Below are 16233 nucleotides of genomic sequence, written 5' to 3'. Positions count from 1 at the left end.
GGCTTTTGAGGTCCAAATCCTCTGTGAGCTCCCATGCTCATGCTGCTGGCACCTCTCCCTGCAATCACCCCGTCCTCTCCAGGATGCTGCTGTGTGTAAGTGTCTCTTCGGAGCTGATTACGCCTCTTGAAGCTGGAAACGTTGCCTGAGATTTCCTGGGGATTTGTGCTGTTGCCACTGAACTCCCCCTGGGTGCGGAGGTGCCAAGGTGGGAGTGGTGAAGAGCCACTCCAGCTGGACTCCTGCTCATCCCAGGAGAGCTCTGTGCTGGGGTTGGGGAAGGACGTGGTCTAAGTGCTGCTGGGGATTTCTGGGCTTTGCCCATCTCCTGCTCCACAGCAGGAGCAGCTGCTGTGTTTTCTCTGGGGTGCTTTTCCTCAAGGTCCATGGCAGCCTGTAGGATCAGGCTGGTGATTCTGTAAATCACGGCTGCTCTTTGCTGTGCTCAGCAGGGAGGCTCTTGTCACTAAATCCAGTTTAGCCCTCCTGAGTTTCAGCAGGCGTGGATAGTATGGAGAAGACAGGGTGGGAACCAGCTGGGCAGACAGTTTTCCCCTCCTACTCTTTCTCCTAATGTGATTAAGAAGGAAACGGGTTGTGTGGTGCTCTTAGGGGGACAAACCCACGGTCCAACTCCCTCTTGAAAGAAGTCCATTATTTTTCCGAAGTGCCCTCTTAACAGAAAGCACTGGACTGTGTTCCTACATTTTTGCTTTGCTGGAAATCACCTGGTTTTAAAGTTGCTCTGTCGCTGACGTGGAGTCTGTCAGTTTGTGCTGCAGAGTGAATTCAGGCTAAATCTCATTTGAGTTTGGAGAGGACCTGGAGTTGATGTACAGGTGATTTATGTTGGGTTTTAAGAGGAAGGGGATCACTGACAGAGCTCGTGGTGTGCTTCAGGTGCCAGAGGCAGCCTGGGTTTGTTATTCTGCTGCAAGAATTGACTGGAGATAGCCACTGCTGTGTGCTGTACGCAGATATCTAATAAAAGACCCCATTAGCAAATAAGTGATTGATATTGGAACATACACAGGCAAGGCATGCGAGACAAGTGGGACAGGAATTCCCTCTCAGCACTGTGCTGTGCTTCTAGCAGAGACAACACTTGAATATATTAAAAGAAGACAGGTACCACAGGAGGTAATAATAGGAGGATTTGGCTCAGCATAATAAGCAGTCATCCAGCATCCCACCTCCTTGGCGGCTGTCTGCGGATTTCGCTGTCTGTCGATCCGCCGGGTGCTTGGGGAGATATTCCCAGCTGACAAGCTTCCCTCCCCGAGTTCCTGCTCGGCGCTGGTGGATTCTCCCAGGTCTTTAACTCCTGACAAAACTCCAGCTGGTGGGATTGCAGCAGCGTGGGGCTGCGGCTCGGCCCCCGCCAGCCAGCCGAGCTCGGCGCAGCCCTGGCAGGGACTCTTCTGCAGGCAAATGCTGCATCACCCTCCCGTATCTCTCCATCTGAAGGGGACGTGGGAGAGGAGCAGGATCAAGTGGCTGGGAGCTTAAAGCCGTTGTGGGATTCAGTGCTGGAGCGTGAGTAATGCCGAGCCAAATTCACCCTTCGGTGGAAAGGCGAGAGCGGCGCTGGCATTAACCGAGTGACCCCGGGAGCAGAGCAGGGCTGGGCTTGGTCCCCTGTCTTCAGCTCAGATTAAAGCCTCACAGAGAATGCCCTGGGATCCTGCATGTCCGGGCATTCCTGAGGGGTTTGGTGCTTATTCTGAGCTGCTGTGCTTAATGGCTTGTTGCCATGAAGGCAGCTTAGCAAGTGTGACAGCTGCCCTATTACCCTGCCACAGCTTACTGCTCTGCTAAAGGAGGTGTGGATTTAAGCCAGGATACCAGGGTCTTCCCAATTCCCACTTTCTCCTTTGCTAAAAGCTCGGAAAGCAGCTCTCAGCCTCTCTTGTGAGCAGATTCGAGGGCCAGAAATGTGAACCAAGTGTGTGAGTGTTACCTGCCTGGGATTACTCTGCTCTGGGTCCAGGCAGGATGACTGGCACAGCCCGGAGTGTGGGAGGGCGTGTGGGAGAGGACAGTGTGTCAGAGATGTTTGGTGTGGTGCCTCCACACTGATGGCTGAGCTCTGTGAGACATTTTGGCTCTTTCCTCAAAGAAAAAAGGCTGAGGGGAAAGAGGATGATAATCTTCAAACGGGTTGAAGGTGGCTGTGGAAAGGGAATAATCTGCTTTCTGTGTCTGCTGGGGATTGGGCTCAAATTGCAGAGTGAGAGATTTAATTCAGGCGCAAGGGAAAACCTTCTGACTGCAGGGATAGTCAAGAGCCCAGACTCCATCAGCAAAGGTTTTCTTGAAGAGGCTGGGGGTGGTTTTGATGGTTTTGCATCAGGGTGAGGCGTGAGCTGAGCTTCTCAGGTCTTTTCCACTCTCCTACCTGGAACTGTGTGTTGTCGATCCCCTTGGTGTCTGTGCCTCGCTGTGTATAGAGAGAGGAACCTGGCAGAGGGGCAGCACGTTGGTGGGAGGCGGAGTAATGGGCTGGAGGCAGGTGGGGAAGCCAAAAATCACCAAGTCTGTCCACAACTTCCCACTTCCACCTGTAGCTGTCGATCCACTGTCATCTCATATTTACAACCTGTGCCAGCCAGGAGGCTTCAGCTATGAGAGCACCCCTTCAGCCTGCTCAGCGCTGAGCCACAAAGCCACCCTGACCCAGCAGTGTGGGAAATTCAGCTGAAATTTTCCATCTGGAACCCCGGGATGCTGGCATGGGGGCGGGCGTGGGGGCTCGTGTAAACGGCACAAGGTTGTTAGTCATGGTCACGTCTGCCAGGATTGGGCCGTGGGCATTGCACCAGGCATGGCTTTACAGGGGAGGTTTGAAGCTCTGGGTGGGATTGGGCTGTGGGCATTGCACCAGGCAGGGCTTTACAGGGGAGGTTTGAAGCTCTGGGTGGCTTTCGAGGAGCTTCTTGGGGAGCTTCTCCCAAGGCAGGAGGACGGCGTGGGAGCATCACAAAGGGGCTTGTTTGAAAATGGTAACGAGTGGGTGCTGGAGGCTGGGCTTCATGGGCTCGTGGGGTGGGAGTCAGAATTAGTGCTAAATGAGATTCATCTTCCTTTTCAAAGCACTTCGGGGACTGAGCACGGTGCGTTCAAAGAGTCAGGCGAACTGTTGAGTGTTCCTTGTCTTTCCTCTATTACTCTGCACCCATCTCCATTGTGCTTTGGCCTGGAAAAGCAATTCTTTAGGTAAATTTGACAATCTGCTTCACCTCTAAGACCTTTATGCCCTGCACAAAGGCTGAGGTTGCCTTTAAATTGCCATGTGGTAGGAAATGGGTAAGTCATTTTTATTATGTTCATTTAAGCCCAGATTGAAGCAGTTTATGAGAGGTTTGTGCCCTTCATACTTTTGCTATCAAGTAATAGCTGAGTGGATAAACCTGCTGGCAAGATTTTGGTAATTCTTAATCAAAAATGGGCAATACGTGTGGAAAAGTAATGTCAGAGTTGTAATTGGGAGTATTTGAGCTCGAAATGTCCCTCTAAATGTGAGGAGTGTCTAATCATGAAACTGTTACTGTGCTGGGCGTGATAACAGCCAGCCAAAACTCAGCCTGCAGCTCCATTGCTCTCTGCCTACCTGCCCTGCTCACCACAAGAATATACAGAATATATTTAATAAATCCGTGAAAGCAAAATGACTCCGCTCTTCTCCCACAAGCGAGACAACGCTTTCATTTTCCATGACGAATGGTTCTTTTCCCTCTTTTTAAACATGGCAATCATGCCAGCGTCTCCCCAGGTGGAGAATATCTGACTGCTGGGGCCACTTTTGGTTTTGTTTATATCGGCTCAGTACAGCTGTAAATCCAGAGGCTGTTACAGCTCCGCTTTCCAATCACCCAGCTGTGAATGAGTTGGGGGTTGGGGTTGGAAGCTGATTCCTTGAGGGCTGCTTGGAGATCTCTGCTCCACGTAGAGGGAATTTGCACCAGTGGTTTCCCCAGTGACCAGCTGGGGATGGAAACACGCTGGATCCCAGGGGCTCCTCAGATTGCAGTGGGAATAAAGATGTCGTTATCCTCATAACAGCAGAATAACCCAAATGGCTGAAATCCCTTCATCTTCTTTCCTTAGCCAAGGAGCCCCTGAAAGCCTCTGAGGACTGGAAGTGAACTGGGGATATTTTACTCCAAAGTTGTTGGTTCAGCCTTAGTTTGGTTCAGGAGCCATTGTTAGGATCTTCAGGGATCTTGCAGGGATCTTCAGTGATTGAATAGTGAGAGATGGGAGCATCTACAAGTAATAATTAAGGTTTGTTCAGCCTGGAGAAGAGGAGACTGAGGGGTCTGCAGCTTCATCACGAGGGGAAGCAGAGGGGCAGAACCAATTTCTTCTCTCTGTGACAGTGGTGGGTCCTGAGGGAATGGCTGGAGCTGTGTCAGGGGAGGGTTAGGCTGGACATCAGGAAAAGATTCTTCATCCTGGGGGTCGTTGGGTACCGAAACAGGCTCTCCTGGGAATGCTCACGGCCCCGAGCATTTGGACAACGCTCTCAGGCACCAGGTGGAATTTTTGGGGTGTCCTGTGCAGGGCCAGGAGTAGGACTGGATGATCCTTGTGGGTCCCTTCCAGTTCAGGATATTCTATGATTCTCTGAATTAAAGGGTCGTGGATAAAGACCTTAAATTCGAAGAATCATAGAATATAACCTTTAATTCAGGTTATAAGAGATGCTTCAGGCATGGCTTGTGCAGTCTTTGCACAAATGTTCATTCCTTGTGCTTTGGAGGAAGGTTTTTCTTGAGGACTGCACTTCAACAGGCGAGGGGAAAGGGGGAGTGGATATTTGCTCTCTGTGATGGTCGGCAGATGGATGATCTGAGCATCCTGGGCAGGAGCCATCCTGCAGACACCGAGACCTCAGGTGTTGCCCCACTCCTCAGGTGGGTCTCTCTGAAGGGCAGGATGCACAGAAATGGGGAAGGAACATTTTGCCCATGCTGTGGGGAGAGCTGCTGGTCTGGCACCACTCTCCAGCATGCCACTGATAGTGTAAAACAAACAGCGGGCTGGTTTGGAGTAATTTGGTGAAATGCTGTTGCCTGGCATGGAACCAAAATACTGCTTAAATCAGGATAAACACAGTCTGGATTCTGCTCTCATTTTCCATTCCCAGTCTGCTATGGGCTTATTTTATTTTAGCTGTGTGTAAATCTTACCACATTTCCCTGCAAGGTGCTCAGCTGGGAAGCTACAAGGGATGAGGGCAACGAGCTTCCAAGTCAGTTAAGGAATTTGAACAGGTTGTTCTCTGTGTAGCACAAGGAAATGATAATTCCAAGCAGGAAGGTGCAGGAAAGAAGACTCATTTTTAAAGTAGTTACAGAACATATGTCCCTATGGTAAAATAATGCCAGTAATGCTAATAGTGGTAGTAGTAACAATTATTATTATGATAATGATAATAATTGTAAGCTCCATGGCAGAGGCAGCTCTAGAACAGAAGCAGCTCGAGCAGCTCCTGTAATTGTCCCTAGTATTTACTTTTTATAATGCTCCCTGGATGTGTCTTAGCTTGTGGCAACCAGCAATGTTCAGAACATGGCATGGTCCATGAATCATCAAATCATTCAGGTTAGAAAAGACCTCCAAGATCATCAAGTCCAACCTTCAGCTGAATCCCACCACGCCCCCTAAACATATCTCAGAGTGCCACATCTGCTCCTTTTTTTTTAACATTTCCACGGATGGTGACTCCATCACTTCCCTGGGGAGCCTGTCCCAATGCTTAACCACCCTTTCAATGGAAAAATTTTTCCTGATATCCAAATTGAGCCTCTCCTGGTGCATTTTGAGACCATTTCCCCTTGTCTTATTATTTGCCTGGAAGATGCAGCCGACCCTCACCTCAGCACAACCTCATTTCAAGGAGTTTTGGAGAATTAATGTTGCACTGAGCAGTGTGGACAAGTTCCCTCTGCTTTGAATGTTTGTGTGAATACCTGCATTGTACCACTTCATCTCAGGGCAGTGGAGTGGATCCTAGAGCATTTGATTTTCCAGGACTGACACGGGGAGATTGAGGTTTGCTGTTTCCCGCAGTGCCTGTGTCAGTGCTGCTGCACAACGTGATTAAAGTTCACTTCTGCCCCTGTTTTCTCAGAAGCAAAGAGCTGCTGCCCGTGGAGGAATTGGCCATTTTGATTATTACCAGCTCCATTGTGGAAAATGGTTTTATTTTCTCCTCTCTGTGCTTTAAAGGGAAAGGCTGGAACAGAACAATTTTTCCATATGCAAGAAAAGCAAAGATTTAAAAACCAGACATGCCATCTGACCAGCTCACAAACAGTTAAGCCAAAAGCTCTCTCCTGTCTCTCCTCCATCCTTCCCAAAGGTCTTGAACAGCAGAGAATAAGGTGCTGGTGCTTGATTGTTGTGACACAGCCTTAGGAGCCCCCTGAGGCGTTTGCACACAGCAGGAATCTAAGCTGAATTAAGCTTTGGAAGAGAGATGGAGGTGCAGTGTTATTCCCTTCCATGTCCAGGGGATCAAAACAGGCCCCTGAGAAGATAAAGCCAGTGTTTGCCACCTAAATCAGATCAGCTGAGAGGCCTTTGAGAAGATTGGCTTAAGTGATGGAGCTGTGTGTCCACAGCTGACCTGTGGGCAAGCTGGGAATAGACCCTGCTCTCCTCCTTGGGGTCCCCTGGCTCCTCACACTGGTTCCCAAACCCGCAGCTGGCAGAGAGATGCGGAGTGACTCCAGGCTTTTCTCCAGAGCTCCATAGAACCGGGCTTCCAGCAGCTTAGCTGAGCGAGGTGCAGTCAGAAAGGGACAAATAAAGCGAATAAAGCTCAGAGTGTTTTGGAGGATGATGGTGAAAATGTTTGGGGACAGCTGGTTGGTCGGGAGGAGAGTGGTTCTCAGCATCTATATGGGCCTGATCCATCCATCCTTGACATCAGGACTGGGCATTGAGGCGCAGGGAGAGCAGCCTGGGAGTTCCAGCCTGGCAGTGAGCTGACCCTGGCGTTGCTGACTGGCAGGTAGATAATGCCCACTGTTAACTCCTGTAATTCCCTGCCAGCCTGCAGGAAATTATCCTGACAGGTCCCATTAAGAAGAGGCTGAGTGACCACTCCTCTGCCCTGAAAACTTCCTCAAGGCTGTTGGCTAAAAGCAAATTGTCACGTTGTATCTTGCCAGCAGACTCAATACCCACCTAAGAGTTAGCGATTGTTAATAAATAGTAGCGTGTTACGACATCTCTGTGGGTGATTTTTGTGTGCTGTAATTACACAGAATTGCCTGTTAGACCGGCCAAATAATATAAAAGGAGCCCTGAGCTCCACAAATGTGTTCCTGATAATGGGTGGCTATTAGCTTTTACGTGGCCAGTCTGTGGTTGTGATACGAGGGAAGCAAAGCAAGGTGGAAATCCTCTGGCACTGCCTCGCAGTGGCAAGGGCTGAGCTGGGAAGGTGTCACATCTTCCAGAAAGAAGGTGTGAAAAGATGTTTTATTAGTGGTGCCTCTAAGTGATCTTTATGCAGGGACCTCAAAGCCCTTCTCAGAGGTTAAATGATGGAGAAGAGAAGGCTCTGGGGAGACCTTATTTTGATTTTTCAATATGTGAAGTGTTATAAGAAAGGTGGAGAAAGACTTTTTTAAAGGTTTACTTCAGGATGGAGTTCATTTTAGTAGCCAGTGTGGGGACCATATTTTGGGTTGTTGGGCACTGATGTCGCTGCCACGGAGTGAGAGGATGAGAGGGAATGGCTTAAACTGAAAGAGGATGGAATTATATTAAATACTGGGAAGAAACTTTTCCCTGTGAGGGTGATGAGGCCCTGGCACAGATTGCCCAGAGAAGCTGTGGCTGCTTCATCCCTGAAGTGTCCAAGGCCAGGCTGGACAGGGCTTGGAGCAACCTGGGATAGTGGAAGGTGTCCCTGCCCATGGCAGGGGGTTGGAATTGGATGATTTCAAAGGTCTCTTCCAACCCAAACTATTTTGTGATTCTGTGGAAAACAAAGAATGTTTTGGTCCTCTCTCACTGCTCATCTGCTTTGAGTTGAGTGAACCCTGTTGAGTGAGCCCTCTGACAAGGCTGACCCTCCAAAAAATCTCCTTTCACCCCTGGCCCAGTCCTACCTTCACTAAATCCCTGACATCCACCAAGAAGGGCTTGTGTCCTGCTCTCCCTCTCTCCCTGTCTTGCAGTCACTGCAAGAAATCGCTGGTCCAGGGAGAGAAAACTGAGCCTTCCCTTGAGCAGGCTCAGGGTACATGGAAACTTCCCATCCCAACGAAGTATAAATGTGATATTCACAGGGCCTGAGCCTGGATGAGAAATCCTGAATCTGACCGAATTGGGCATTAAAAAAAATCAGTGTTTCTTTGGCAGCTGACAAGAGCACATTCACCTCTTGGTCACTCAACCCTCCTGAGCTGTTTTCTCCAGCACTGACACACACCCTTTTGTTCTGGAAGCTGTTTGCTTCTGTAAGCCCTGCTAAAAGCATTATTTTCCAGCAATTTTAACAACTCTCTCCCTGCTTTGACAAGGGTTGTCCAACCAGCAGTGAAATCAATACAGTGAGGCTTAAAAAAACCCCTTCACAGGAGTCATAAAAAGCCTTTGGGCCAGTGGCACAGCAAAACCATTCTTGTGCAATTCTTGGGATAAATCCCACCCAGCTGGTCCAGTTCTGTGTCAGGAGGGTGGAATGAGCCTGGTTACTTTGTGCTCGTGACCTGTGAGGGGAGGGAGAGCGACTTGCTTGGTCTTGCAAAGACGTAAAGGGAACTCTGGTCACAGCCTGTGGGACAGTTAGAAAAATTACAAAACCAAATTCCTCTCGCTTGTGCCTGGTGGTGTAACAGGGGGGAAAGATACAAACTGTAGCTCGGGAGGTGCATGGAATAATTTAGGTTGGGGGAAAAAATCTCCGAGACCGTGGAGTCCAGCCGTTAACCTGGTAACACCACGTTCACGATTCAGCCACGTCCCTAAGTGCAATATCCAGACATTTCCTTAACACTTCCTGGGATGCAGATTCCACCACTTCCCCTGAGCAGCCTCTTCCAATGCCTTTCAGTGAAAAAAAATTTTCCTGACAGCCAATCTAAACCTCTCCTTGTGTGACCTCAGGAAAAACCCTGTCACCAATAGCGGGTTGTGGCTCTGGAATGGGCACCTGTGGGATGGGATGGGAGCTCTGCATCTCCCAGAATTCCCAAATCCAGACAAAGCCATCACCAGCCTCACCTGATGTTAGTGCTGGTCTTGAGCTGCAAATTGGGTTGTAAAGCTGGAGATGTCCCTTGCAGCCGGAGCTCCTGCAATTCTCTGACTTCATGAATCTTTAATTTCAAATGTGCAGGAAGTCAGGCTCAAGGCAACTATTACGAATAGCAAACACTTTTCTAAAACCAAACAAAACCCACCCCCCTAAAATTCCAAACTGTTTAATTTCAGAGCAGAATAAATGGTTTAATTTTTCAGTCATTTTATTGGTGTGATGTGCCTGTAAAGACTTTGTTCAAGGCTTTCTTGGTATCAAGGATGGAAAAAGCAGAAAGAACAGCTTGGTTGTGAGGTCTGGGGCAAACTGCACAGCATTAAGAAATACTTTGTTCTAATTGGAGCCTGTTTGACCCTGGAGCCAGAGCAGGGTAATGGAAAAAGCACAACTCAAATCGAGTCGCTTTTCACAGCGTTCTGCAGTAAGCCAGAGAAGGAAAGGGAGAAATGCAGAAAATTTGAAAGGGGGAGAGCCGGAAAAATGCATTAAGAGCAAGAAGAAAAGGCAGAATATGCCATGGGAAATAGCCAAAGGAAGGGAGACAGAGAAGACAAAGGAGAGCAAGAATTAGGGAGAGAGGAAGAGAAGGATAAAGAAGGAATCAAGGTGAAATTGTGTAGGAGAGGAGGAGCGTCCTTCTGCCCTGCCAGGCAGAGCGATGAGGTGACAGGACAGCCAGTGCCCCCAGGCAGCAGCGCTCGTTATTTCCATCCTGGCTGATGTCATTGATTGCCTCCCTCCTCCCCTGTCATGCCTGGTGACAGAATCACAGCCCTTGCGACTCAGAACAACCTGCTCTGTTCCCGACTGGCCCAGGGAAAAGTTTTCTTCCCAGCTACAAACAGGCACAGCTTTGTCTGTGTTTCAGAGGGTTTTTGGATGGCCCCTCTCAGCGGTTCCTCTCTGGGACCACCTCCAGTCCAGGCAGGTGGGGATGCTATTCCTGGCCTGTCTTCTGCAAACAGCCGGTTCTTTCCTCAGCTGTGGTGCTGAGAAAATCCCATAGGACTGTTCCTTCTCTTACCTTGACATTTTTCTGTTGGTAGCATCTTTATTTTTTAAACCAACCTTGATTTTCCCATTTTTCCTTCTTTAAGGAAATTTGCTTTGCAAGGCTCAGATCCTGCAGCATCTGACCACCTTCTGTCAGGGGGTTTAATTAGTCAGAATAAAATAAAACAAATGATGATTTGTTTGCTGAAGGGAATATGTGGTGGATAGAGAAGGAAGGTGGGAAGTTCAAAGAAATCTTAATAATGAAAAAGGCAGAATCCTGAGATATTGGGGCCTAAGTCTTCAGGACTTGCTTAGGATAACAGTAAATGGCCTCAAGTTGCACCAGGGAAGGTTTAGATTGGGTATTGGGAAAAAAATTCTTCTGAAACAAGGAAATAGCAGAGCTACTGTCCCTGGAAATGATCAAAAAACATGGATTGTGGCACTTGGGGACATGGTTTAGTGGTAAACGTGGTGGTGTTGGGTTGATGGTTGGACTTGCTGATCTTAAAAGGTATTTTCCAACCTTAATTATTTGATTATTCCCAAAGGAGCAAGCTCCTCTTCTTCCTGCAGCCAGTGATTTTTGTGGTTAATCCCCTTCCTGATGCCAACAAAAATCCCATCAGGGCTGGACCAATCCTTCCTTTTTTGTAGGGTGTAGGGATAAAAGCTTCATGGCATCTCTTCAGCAAAACTCTTTCTTCTAGATGTGCGGTTCGTGAAAATTTGTAGGACGAAGAAGGAGGTGCAGAGCAGAGTCTTTCCTGTGGGATGGGCTGCAGATGGACATCAGTTATTACCCTAAAGCTTGGCTCAAGCTTGGCCAGTCATCGTTTGTGCAATGCCTCAGAGCAAACATATGAGCTAGGAATGATCCAGTACATGCAGAAGATCCTTAATTAGCTTCAGGATCTAGGAGAGGGTCATGGATGATGTGGGACAGTGTATGGGGAATGCAGTGAGAGAACGTGAAGTCTTTTTGGGTGGAGAGATCTCAGGGAGGATGTGGAAGGGAGAGCAGCTGGGGTTGCAGTGTTGGGATTTAGGGATGCAGCCTGCTCATCCCTTACAAACCAAGCCCCATTCCCTCGGTGAGCCGCGGATGGTTCGGGAATGAGTTACATGTCGTGCTTTCTTTGCTTTAATGGAGCTCCTCCCCCACTTTTATCCAGTTACCCATGAAAAGTCAGTGAAATGAGACCTACTTAAATCAAATGTCACAATCGATGCTCATCCCAGGCCACCATTTGTGCGACGTGAACTCAGATTGCCGTAAGGGGGGAGCAGGGAGAGGGAAAGGCTTGGGAAGGAGTTGGAGAGAGCGAGCAAGGAGCCATCCATGGCTGAGTGTCTTGTGTTCCACAGTGCTTTTATCACAGCCATGCACCCACCTCTGCAATGGGACAGGGCCATTGTCCACCAGGGTTCTGCAGGGGGGAGAGACAAAACTGTGGCTTCCTACAGGATGTTTCATCCATCTCTGCCACACCCTACCGAAATCAGAGTCCTTTCCACATTTCAATTTATAAGTAGCAAAATGTGCGATGTCAGCGCTCACCCTGCCTGGATGATGTCCAAATTCAATTTTGTTTGATGGGTGACAAAATCAAAGCATTGATGTTTTTATTGAAATGTATGTTTACCTCGTTCCCAAAAAAATGCTTCTAACCTTGCATGAATGTTTGGCAGGAGTAAATTCTCAGGGTGGGAGAACAGTCCTGAGTTGATAGGAGTTGGTATTAAAAATCACAGTGACCCAAGTCTTCATAGAAGTTTAGGGAAGGAATCCACAGGTGTGCTGAAACACCTCTTCCATGAGCACCTTGGGAATGTCAAAGCAGAGGGAGATGCAGGAGGGATTGTTGAGGCTCAGGTTTCCTGTCTGTAGCTGGTCTGCACCCAGTGAAGATCCCTCAGACCACCTGGACTCCTCTTGGTGCCAGCTGGGCACTTAAGCCATTGAATGTGTGTGACATCCCAGCCTTAAGGGGAAGGAAGCACCCAATTTTTTTTGGTGAAAAGGAATGGCAGAAGTCAGAGGGGTCCCAAGTTTTATATGTGAATTACAGATGGAAATTGTTACGTTAGTCTCTGATCTGGTGCAAGCGCATGGCAGTGGGTTTTGGATAAAAGGGTAGAGTGGAAATGAAAAAGGAGATGGATTAAAGAGGGGGAGAGAGAAACAAAGGAGAAATGAGGAAGGGGAGAAGGAGAAATCACCAGTCCTGGCTCCAGCATTGATTCAGCTGATGGGGTGTCCAGGGTCCTGGGGTGCCCATGAGCCCAGGAAGTACCTTTTTATAGATCAGTTTTCTCTGATTTGGAGATAAGTCTCTCTCTTTCCATGCAAATCAGTTGTCATGCACAGCCTGTTCTTCTAGACCTTTCTGGAAATGGGTTGGAGCCTTCAGAGATCTTGATCCACCCTGTAGTCCCTGCCCTATTCTGGACCTTATTCCTGTGCCTGCACTGTGCTGAGCTGTGCTGATCTCCAGGCACCAGAACAAGGATTTCTTTTCCCAGAGAAGTTCTGCCCTACCTGTGCATGGCCCCTTCTCCAGCCACACCTTGTTCTTGCTCACAGTGTCTTATTGCCAACAGTGCTTGGTTGGCTCCACAACCATCCATCTTTGAGACATTCCCCTCATTTTCTAGGCTTCCACAGTGTGTCACTAAATTTTGCAAGTTCTTGTTCCATCCTCCCCGACAGCTGCTGTGGGTTCCTTGCAGTGGGGTGGTGAAAGTTTTGTTCCTCACTGATTCCCCCCAGCTGCGAGAGGTGGCCTTGTCCAAAACAAGCAAACAAGGAGGATCTTCCCAAGCCCTCAAAAATTCTGGGACAATTCAGCTCTGACCTCTGTGTTTCAGGGTTGTTCATCTCTTTTTGTGTAGTAACCCTGTAGTGACCGTGGGCCTTGAGTGAGTGGACACAGGTTGTCTCTTGCCATGTGCTGAGCTGGCCAGGCTCCGTTTAAACCCAGCACTGAGCCCTGCCTGATGTATTTTGCTGTGCAGGAGGCTCAGTAGCCTGGAACAGAGCTGCTGTAGCCTCAGCTCCATGGCTTCCCTCTGACTGGAGGTTCAGGCTGAGCAGCCTCATGCCTGCCAAAAAAAGGTGTCGTCAAGTCCTTAGAGGACTACCTGTTTCTTTCCCAAATTCGTGCATGATTTACTTTTCTGTTTGTTTTTTGTTTGGTTTTGGTTTTGGATTTTTTTTTTTTATCTCCTGCGCTAAGCCCTTGCTGTGTCAGAAACCATCTCATCTCCATGAGTGAAGTGCCAGGTGCTGGTGCTGTGCCAATCTAATGACAACCTTGACCGGGCTCCCTCTCCTCTGCAAACAGTGTGATCCCCCTAAACAGCGGGTTCTTGGGTGTCTGTTCTCCATACCGCTAATTTCAATTATTTGGGAAAAATCTCATGGGTTTTGGTGATCAGCTCATCCAGAAAGTTCTTCCATCTCATGAGGTGTGCAAGTCTCTGAGGTGGGCTCGGGTTGGGCCTCACTTTTTCTGTCTTTGACTTGAATAAGAGACTTAACAAATATGCTGCCCTCTCAGGTGTGGGGGTTGTTTGAGGTGGGGAAATAATCTCCTCTACTTATTTAATAAACAATCAGACGGACAAAAAAATGTGGAAAGCAACAAAATTAACCACCTTTCTAGAGGTGGAAGGTTGGGGCAATGGATTGAGGAGCAAAATATATGGACTTTTTTCTTTTCTCCACCAAGTTTACTCTAATTAAAAAGTTAAGATGTGTGTAGGATCAAGGCCTGTTTGAACATACCACTCATTTAGCCTTTGATTTTATTTGGCACATGCCGTTTATCAATCTCTTGGTCTTGGAGTCTTTCAGATTTGCAGGAGGAAGGACTAATTCCATCTTCTACTTAAAAAGTTGAAGATGGGGGTAAAATATTATATTCATTTTTATTCTAAGGTACGCTTTTACTCTGCCTCTTTCTGCCTTGCTGCCAGCAGAGATCACTGATGTGGAAATAAGAAACGTGCCAGGGGAAAAAAGAACAAGCCTGCAGCAGAGAAAGCCAAGTGGGATTGAGCTCCTCGCTGAGGACAGAGCGAGTTCAGTGATATCAGTGTGGCAGATGTTGGGCAGTGACAGCCACAGGATGCAGAGACTCCATTAGAGAGGTTACAGCGTGTGTTTGCTCTTGATGTTGCAAGAGCTGATGTTCTTTTGTATTCAGTCAGGGAAAAAGAACCATTCCACACCAGGTTTTCCAGCCTGTGTGATCCTCTTCTATGAAAAAATGCCTTGTGTAGTGGTGTAAGAGGGGTGAATTGATGGATGGCGGGTCCCTGGGGAGGATACACATCTTTTTTTCTTCCCTTGCTTCATTTCATCCTCTTCCAGATGAATGTTTGTGGTTGGTGGAAAATTTTCACCTTCTTTTCATCTTCCACCCTTCATCACCTCCATCCCAGAAGAGCTCGTTTGTAATTGTTCTGTTATTGCTTCATTAATTATCTTCCCACCTTCACACTGGATATGAAGGGCCTGATCCTCCTCTCATAACCCACACCTTTCACATGCCTGCCTTCCATGGATATCAGAATTGTTACCCAGGCTTGACACTGGTTTGTGGGAGCAGAAAAAAAAAGGGCTGGGTTAAGCAGAAACAGATCCTGGTCTCCTTCCCTGTTTATTTGTATGCACAGTGTGATGTGAAGGTCAGCCGAGTGGACACACCAACAAACAGGAAAGTTCTTGCCATGAAATTTCTGTGGTAGAGCTGGCTGAACTTACTTTTTTTAAAATGTTTTCTCTCTTTCAGAACATGGAAAAGGTGCTGGTCCCTTCAGTCACGTTAATTGTAGGCTGTGGAGTATCCTCGCTGACACTTTTGCTGTTGATTATCATTTATGTCTCTGTTTGGAGGTATGGCTTTCATTCTCTTCTCTTCTTTTTGGGGAAAGTAACTGTCTTTTGACCTACATGGATCCTGGAATGTTTGCTCTGTGGTTTTGGGTGTCCCGTGCTCGAGGAGGAACTGTTTGGGAATGAGTGGGCCCTGCAGAAAGTCATCCTGGTGGCTTAGCTGGCATTATTCTCTCCTTTCGGTGCCAGGGAAATTAGCGGAGTGAAATTAGTGCCATGCCCTCATGTAGGGACATTGTTCCATTTCCAAAAGCCTCGTGCTGGTCTCGATGCCTCTGTGTACCCCAGGAAACCTTGTCAGAGGCAGGGTGGACATGCAGGGCCTCTTGGCAGGCAGATGCTGCTGCGAGGTAATTCTTTGGGAGCATCCGAACCTCCGTGACCTGCCATGAAAACATCTGGCCTGAAGAACTGACAGAACTGTTCAGGAGCTTGAGGATGTTAAAACCTTAAATCATCTAAATAGATCCCCAGCCTTTTAGCTGCATTTTGCCTTCAGCTTCAGATGCATATGGGATCCCTCAGTACATCCCATTGCTGACAGCTCCTGTGCACAGGTCAGGTGGAACCTAAAATTGTGTCAGTTGTGGAGGCTGAAGGGATTTTGGAGCAAAGCTTTGATTAACAATTGGCCTGTGCCCGTTTGATACATTCTGGTGACTCTAAGCCGGAGGACCTGAGGTGTGCAAGGGATTTTCTCCCTGTATTGCCTTGAACAAGGTCTGAGTTTATCCTACGAGATCCATGTCCCTCCTAAATCCATGGCAAACACGCTGAGACCTTCATGGCTCGATGCCAAGCAAAGACAAATCAGAACCAAGAGAATGCCTGTGAAATCCAAGTGGAGGGGCTGCAGGGAGTACAGTGGGCATTATTGGTGATCCTTTTGGGAGAAGGGATCAGTGTGAGGCTCTTACTTTGTGCATTGCTTCTTCTCAGCAGGAAGGAAAGTGTAAATTCCATTTGGAGATTGAATTGAGATAACTTTTTCTGCGCATTTGATAGAGGAAAGAAACGAGAGTTAAAACTGAGCAAAAATGCATCTTTTTTT

At 48.0% G+C, this 16233-nt stretch overlaps 1 protein-coding gene across 5 annotated transcripts in view; it reads left to right on the top strand.

Annotated features, from left to right (window-relative positions):
* The window catches only part of ADGRB1 (adhesion G protein-coupled receptor B1), a 288143-nt gene that overhangs the window by 204866 nt on the left and 67044 nt on the right, over window positions 1–16233 (top strand). For all 5 annotated transcript variants that reach the window (XM_066175225.1, XM_066175218.1, XM_066175211.1 and 2 more), the window contains exon 19: window positions 15079–15182. In XM_066175225.1, the coding sequence (XP_066031322.1) occupies window positions 15079–15182 (104 nt within the window). The remainder of the gene's footprint in view (window positions 1–15078; window positions 15183–16233) is intronic.

This window comes from Chamaea fasciata, unplaced genomic scaffold (genome assembly GCF_029207755.1).
Source record: "Chamaea fasciata isolate MVZ Bird 193981 ecotype frontalis unplaced genomic scaffold, bChaFas1.0.hap1 SCAF_1, whole genome shotgun sequence".
NCBI classification, from domain to species: domain Eukaryota; kingdom Metazoa; phylum Chordata; class Aves; order Passeriformes; family Sylviidae; genus Chamaea; species Chamaea fasciata.
Note: the sequence above shows the minus strand (reverse complement) of the source record. Positions and strands in the feature narration are given on the sequence as shown.